The 7,300-nt window shown below is 51.0% G+C and overlaps 1 protein-coding gene across 1 annotated transcript; it reads left to right on the forward strand.

The window, feature by feature from the left end:
* Positions 1-1,439: 1,439 nt before the first annotated feature.
* Positions 1,440-1,836, forward strand: LOC123254950 (ephrin-A2-like; the record flags this gene model as incomplete). Its single annotated transcript, XM_044683834.1, has 1 exon — positions 1,440-1,836. A coding segment is annotated over one exon (397 nt), but the record flags the coding sequence as incomplete, so codon positions are not given.
* Between the last annotated feature and the right edge of the window lie 5,464 nt (positions 1,837-7,300).

Below are 7,300 nucleotides of genomic sequence, written 5' to 3' on the forward strand. Positions count from 1 at the left end.
CTCCTCTCCTCTCCTCTCCTCTCCTCTCCTCTTTTCTTCTTCTCTTCCCCACCCCACCCAGCTGCATACCCCAAGAGTTGAGAGCATTATCATGTTTAACCTCTGGTCAAAGAGAACTCCTCATCTGGAGTCCTGGCGCCTCAAACATCTGGACCAAGGGGGGCCCAGACAGTTGGCTCAAGAGCCCCTGAACATCTGGACCCAAGGCTCTCTTAGCATTTGGCTTGAATATCTGCACACATCTGGCCCAAGGTCTACCCCCCTCTCTCTTCCCCCCAAACATCTGGCCCTAGATTTGGAGCTCATCAGTTTTCACAGGGACAAGACATTTGTTCCCATCCCAGTTCCCCATGATCTGTCCTGATAGACGGGAAAGGGGCGAGTCTTAAGGCAGACCAAAGTGGGTTATTGCTATAGTCTGGGCTAGAGGAAATTAGGCCTTAATTTAGGGTAGTGGCCTTGTGAATAGAGAAAGGAGATTATGGGAGAAACCTGGGGCAGAATGGACAAGATTGGGCACCCAAGCAGCCACTCCCTTCCTTCGCATGTGGCCTCTTTTTTTTTTCTTTGAAATTAGTTGGCAGTTAGGATTAAGTGACTTGCCCAGGATCACCCAACTAGGAAATGTTTTGGGGCCAGATTTGAACCCCAGACTTCCCATCTCCAAGCCTGGCCCTCTATTCACTGTGCCACCTAGCTGCCCTCTCACCATATTAATGCTGAACTTAGTCAGAGCCCCATTGGGCTTAGCCCACTATAGCTCAGAACTCGGGCTCAGAAGCTGGGCCAGCCTTACCCTCCCAGTAGATACCAAAGGTTACGGGTTCATGAGACACCACATGCAGAGATAGCTCTTGAATCTAGAGTTGGAAGAGGCCTCCAAGGGCATTTAGCCCGACCCTTTTCTCCCCATTTTACAGATGAGGAAGCTGAGACCTGACAAGGAAAGGGTTTTTGCCCAATAGGGCACAAGTAGTGAGTAGCACAGCCAGCATCTGAACCGAGTTCCTCTGACTCCAGTTGTTTGTTTATTTTTATTTTATTCCAATAACAAATTTATACATTTTTCCCGAAGTTATGTTATTCACGTTGTCTCCCTCCCCTCTCCCAGTTGTCTATTTTAAAAATCACTCGACTGTCAGTTCATTCTGGAGATCCTCGGATTCAGCTCTGACCCGAGCAGGAATATTTTCTAGTTTTCTTGACCAGGAGCTCACTAGTTTCTGCTTGAAGACCTCCATGGATGGGGGACTCACTCCCTTATGAGTTCTCCCATTCTTATTTGGATGGTCCTAATTGATAGGAGTCTGCTCTGTCCAGTTTGATCTTCCCCTGTCCCTTAGAGGACGTCATCCCCAGGCCCTTCCTTATCCCGGCCACCCTCTTGCGCCCAGGCGTCCGCAGGCCCCTGACCATCGCCCCCTGCTCTCTCCTGCCAGGTTTCACCACGGCGACTACACGGTAGAAGTCAGCATCAATGACTACCTGGACATCTACTGCCCCCACTACGAGAAGCCGCTGACCCCGGCCATGCGCATGGAGCAGTATGTCTTGTACATGGTCAACGACGAGGGCCACGCGTCCTGCGACCACCGGCAGAAGGGGTTCAAGCGTTGGGAGTGCAACCGGCCCACGGCGCCCAACGGGCCGCTCAAATTCTCCGAGAAGTTCCAGCTCTTCACACCCTTCTCCCTGGGCTTCGAGTTCCGGCCGGGACACGATTACTATTACATCTGTGAGTGTGGGGGTCCCCTCTGGGGTGGGGGACGGAAGGGCAGGGCAGCAGAAGTCTCCGTAGAGATGACCGACATCCATGGGTGGACTTCACGGGCTTAGATCCAGGAGGAGCCATCGGGGCTCCCCAATCCATTCCTCTCTCACTTCACAGATGAGGAAATAGGTGCTCCGAGCATTGTCATATCCATTTTATAGAGGAGGAAGCCGAGACCCAGAGAGGTGTAATAGCTTGCCAAAGTTTACGTATATCATCTCATTTTGAGACTCAAAATCACCCCTTGGGGTAGGTGCTATAAGCATTATGATGTCCATTTTACAGAAGAAGAAACTAAGGCTTAGGAGGGTTAACACAGCACTAAGAAGCGCCCCAGATAAGTTTCCACCCCAGCTCTGTCTCGTTCCAAGTCCAACACTTTTTCCATTTTGGTATTTTAAAATCTTTGCTTTTAAATATCTTGAAAGATACGAGTATAACCCAGATTGAATTGCTTGTCACCTTGGGGAGCGGGGAGGGAAGAAGAGAGGGAGACGACACGAATCGTATAACTTCGGAAAACTCGTGTGGAAATTTGGTATTAAAATAAAGTAAAGTTAAAACATTAAATACCTCGAAAGGCTCCTCCAGCCAGAACTGAACGGCAGGAAGGGCTGTGCCAGGAGTAATAAGGACACGTGGTGGGGAGAAGATTGTTCAGTCGCCGGGGCTGGAGGAAATGATGCTTTTTAATAGAAGAAGAGACACAACCGAAAAGGAGGGATCAACCCCCAAACCCTCTTATTTGGAGTTAGGTAGAGCTTGGGAGCTCCTTGAGAGAAGGGACTGTCTTTTGCCTCTATTCCCAGCTCTTAGCACGTAGTAGGGGCATAATTAACGTTTATCACTGACTAGCTGTCATCCGAATTGTGCAGGGCAGAGCGGGGGTGGGGGCATTGCTGATTCAGTCCGGCTTTCCTTCGGCTGATACTAAAAGCCAGTTTGGGGAGCTCTGCTGTATTTCCTGTCCTGTCAGAGCCGGGAGGAAGCCTGGAATGTAGGACGTGCGCGTGAGGAGGGCCCTTGGAACAGGGAATGTCATCAGTGGAGCTTAGCCCTCGCACAGACGCTTACTTGTCTGCCTGGGATTGCTGTTAACCCTTCCGTGATCCAACAGACATACGTATCTTTGGTGTATTGGAACGTCGTTAGCCTTTATATTCAGCCATCTATGCATAGACATATGTGTGTGTGTGTGTGTGTCTGTCTGTCTCCATTCTATCCATTTGTCTATCCATCCATCTATTCATCCACCCATCCATCCATCCTTCCATCCTTCCATCCATCTGTTTGTCTTTCTGTTTTTGTCTCTCCATCTGTCCTATCCATCATCTGTCTATCCATCCATCTATCTGCCTGTTTGTCTATCTATCCATCCTTGCATCCATCCATCCATTTGCCTGCCTGTCTGTCTATCTGTCTGTCTGACTATCTGTCCATCCATCCTATCCATTTGTGCATCCATCCATCCATCCGTCCTTCCATTGATCTCTCCGTCCATTTGTCTGTCTGGCTGGCTGGCACTTGACCCAGAAGTCACCTTGAGAAGTTTGCCCATGGCCTTTCCCCAGTCTTCCTCACACTAAAGAGCTGAGGCTGGGGCACCCTAGGAACCCTCTTCTCTCCCAAACTCCCCCCATACCCTTCTCTCCTGGCCCCATGTCATACATGACCTTGTATGTTGAACTTGTATGTACTTGGCAGGCTAGATTATGTGGCAGCCTGGTGGATCTGAACATCCATGCTTAGAAAATCTGCCACTCGGCCTCTGTCACCTTGGGAGGACGTGGCACAGCAAATCGTGTCCCTCTCTGCCCTCCCTACCCTGATGCCCTCCCACAGAAGGCCTAAAGGGGAGGGGGATACTGTAGGGACCCCCTTTTCTGCAAGTCTCCCTACTCCCCCTTTTTAAGACTCTTCCCTTCCCCCCCCACCTTTCACCGGGGAGATAAAGATAAAAGCTTGTAATAAAAATAATATTCGTCACGAGAGATAAGACGAATAATTACAATAATTATCTTTATGAAACTCCTGTCTTGGAATGAAAAATGTAATTTTTCTGATATTAAGGGAACTTAATTTAAACACCTTTTTTTCTTCCCTGAATTAAAATAAAATAAAATAAAATGGAAGCAGGAAAATCGCTCCCAATAAAGTTTAATTTGAAACTGCGGGAGCCCCTGGGGGGAGGGGATCTCCGAGTCTCCCTGGGGCACGGTCTGTATACCCAGAGCTCCTTCTGCCAGGGAGGAGGGGTGCGCAGCCTCGCCGAGAGGAGGATGGGGATGGGGAGCCGGGTTAGGAGAGGAGAGCTTTCAGAACTGGAAGGAACCGAGGGATCCGAGACCCTTATTTTAGAGATAGGGAAACTGAGTCCCCGAGAGGTCCGCGTCGTGCCCACAGTCACACGATTGGTAGCTGGCAGAGGGAGGGTTTGACTCAAATTCAGCCCTCTTCCTACCCAGGAGAGTGGAGATGGAAGAAGCAGCCAGACAGATGACTCTGGGGATTGGGGCCTCGTGGCACAAGGCGGGTGCGCTGGGCATCTCCCGGCTGCCAGGGCGTGGAGGAGAGCTGGCAGAGAAATTCTAGGCTAAGGCCAAGACGCGGTCCACTCTGACGTTCGGAGAAGTCAGTCAATATGCCTTTATTAGGCACCTACTGTGTGCTGGGCACTGTGCCAAGATGCCTCGTGGCATCCAAGGATCCTAGTCTGGGAGAGCAAGAAGAAGGAAGGCATCTCTGCATCCACAGAGACCCAAGCCCCTTCCCCTGGAGTCGGAGGACCGACTTGGCTTTGGAGGGTCCTTCTAGCATTTACGCCATCCTCATGGTCCCTGTTTAGCTCTAATTCTTATAATCCTGACCTTTGGGGATGGGGAGCTCATTACCTTTCAAGGCAACTCATTCCATTGTATGAGGCATTTCATCATTAAGAAATTTTAACTTACATTGAGCCAAAAGCCATTTTCCTGCAACTTTCCGTCATTTATTCTGGGTTCTGCCCTCTGGGACCCGGCAGAACAAACACAGCCCCCTTCCCCATGCCACGGATGTGAAGACAAGTGATCAGGCCCCCCTCGAAATCCTTTCTCTCCTCAGTTCCTTTATTGACCCTCCTGTGGTGTGGTCTCGAGTTGCCCACCGGACCACCCTGGTCTCCTTCCCCCCTGCACCCGCTCTATTTGTCTGAGCAGTCCAGGCAGGGGGCACCAGGACTGCCCCCTCCCTCAGGGCGGGCACTGATTCTGAGCCTTTAGAGGGAGATGGAGGCACGGCTCGGCTGGTCCCTGCCTCTTTTCTTTCTTTTTAAAGAATCCACTGAAATCACATTGATAGTGAGATGCTAAGGAGGGGAAGAGGCTTGGAGATCTGTGGAAGGAACTGGAATGTTTGGAGCCTGGGAGGGTGGTTGTTACCCCAAATAGGAGATGGAAGGACATCAGCATTTAATGACTACCTACTATGTATTTTACGCTTTGTGTACCGTGTACTTGAGCATTTGACAAATATTAGCTCAGTTGATCCTTACAGTAACCCTGGGAGGCAGGTGCTGTTATTACTCCATTTTATAGATGAGCAAACTGAGGCAGATACCGGTTAAGCGTCTTGCCCAGGGTCACACAATTCGTAAATGTGTGAGGTAGGATTTGAACTCGGGTCTTCTTGACTCTAGGTACGGGGCCATCTACACTATCTCTTGATGGGAGAATCAGGTTTGTTCTTTTTGGGTCTCAGAGGGAGCAGGCTTCTGAGAAGGTAGTGAGTTTCTCATCACTGGAAGTGTTCAAGCAGAAACTCCTCTCTCTAAGAAGTTGTTGGGGTATTCCTTCTTTGGATAAGAAGGCGGAACTAGACCTCTCAGCCCAGGGTCAGGGGGCAGCTCCCTCTGAAACAGGAACCCCCTGGTGGGCTCCTTAGAACCATTAATTCTCAGGAGGGGTTTGAGCTTCTCCACCAAACCCTGTTATCACTGACCAGGCTCCTTCTGGGGCTGGAGAGGGGCAGCGTGGGGTGAGGGCACCCCAACATTGCAGGACTAAAGAGGGTCAGTGTCAGGTGAGAGTATCCTAATCTTCCTGGGCTGAAGAAGGGCAATGCCAGGTGAGGCACCCCAACCTTCCAGGACTAAAGAGGGTCAGTGTCGACGGCAGGTGAGGGGACCCTCATCTTCCAGAGCTGGAAGGGGCAGTGTGGGGTGATGGCACCCCAACATTCCAGGACTAAATTAGCGGGTCAGTGTCAGGTGAGGGCACCCTGATCTTCTAAGGCTGGAGAGGAGCAACATTAGGTGCGGGCACCCCAATTTTCCAGGGCTGAAGAGAGATAGTGTCAGGTGAGAGTACCCAACCTTCCAGGACTAAAGAGGGTCAAAGTCAGGCGAAGGTACCCTAATCCTCTAAGACTAGAGAGGAACAGTATTAGGTGGGGGCACCCCAATATTCCAGGGCTGGAGAGGGGTAATATTGGACAAGGAAGCCCAGTCTTCCAGGACCCCCGAAGCCCCGAACGATGCTCCCCTCGCTCCCCATCTGTATCCCCACTTTTCACCTTGACCTAGAAGTCGAGGCAGCAGATGCCATGCAGAGCCTGCGGGGGGAAGAGAATTCCAATTTCCAAGCCAGGGAAGGAGGTAAACGCCCTTTTATTCTTGCCACTAAAGTCGGATTTCTCAAAGGGGCGGAATTTTGAGTGGCAAGTGTGCCACGAATCCTAAGTAGCTGAGCCCTGAGCCGGCCTGCCCGGCCACTCCTGTGTCTGTCTGGCTGACATTTTCACACTTCTTGTGATGTCCCAGTTACCCTCCTGCAGTCAGGCTGGGCTCCATGATACCGGGGGCCATAATCTAAGGGGGGGGAGCAGGAATTAGAAAAATGCTGCCATCAGGAGGGAGTCTCGGACATCAGTTTCTTCTTACAAAAGTGACATTTTCCGACCCCTCCTGAGAAGTGGAAATTTAATAGAGATTAAGAGAGCAGATGAAATGGTCTGCAAATGGCGGCCTGAGAGCAGGGGGGAAGACGATGATCATGAGCCCCCCGTGCCCAGAGGAGCCGTGGATTTGTGATCTTGATGGATCCCAGACGCCGTCATGGAGCTGGGGCTGGAAGGGACCTTCGGGGCCATCGCATTCAGCCCCCTGACTGAAGCGAAGGCTTGTGGAGATGGAGCGGCTCAAGGTCACTTAGCGAGGCAGGGTCCGAGTTAATTAAGAGACCCGAAGGCAGGTCACCCCATTCCTGATCCCCACGCACTGACCTGACAATCATTTAGCCCAGCTGTTCCATTTGACCGAAAGATAACCGAAGCCCGGAGAGGGGAAATGACTTAGTAGACTTGAGTTCAGGTCCTGCTTCAGATTATTTATATGATTCTGGTCAGTAAGAAACGTCTCTCAGCCTCAGTTTCCTCGCCTGTAAAATGAAGGAGTTGGACTCGGGGTGGGGGGCCCCAAAGTCCCTTTCAGCTCCCGGAGTTAAGAAGCCCTGGGTTCCATTTCCATCTCTGACCTTGGAAACCTCATCTCTC

Source organism: Gracilinanus agilis, unplaced genomic scaffold (genome assembly GCF_016433145.1).
Source record: "Gracilinanus agilis isolate LMUSP501 unplaced genomic scaffold, AgileGrace unplaced_scaffold36298, whole genome shotgun sequence".
NCBI classification, from domain to species: Eukaryota; Metazoa; Chordata; class Mammalia; order Didelphimorphia; family Didelphidae; genus Gracilinanus; species Gracilinanus agilis.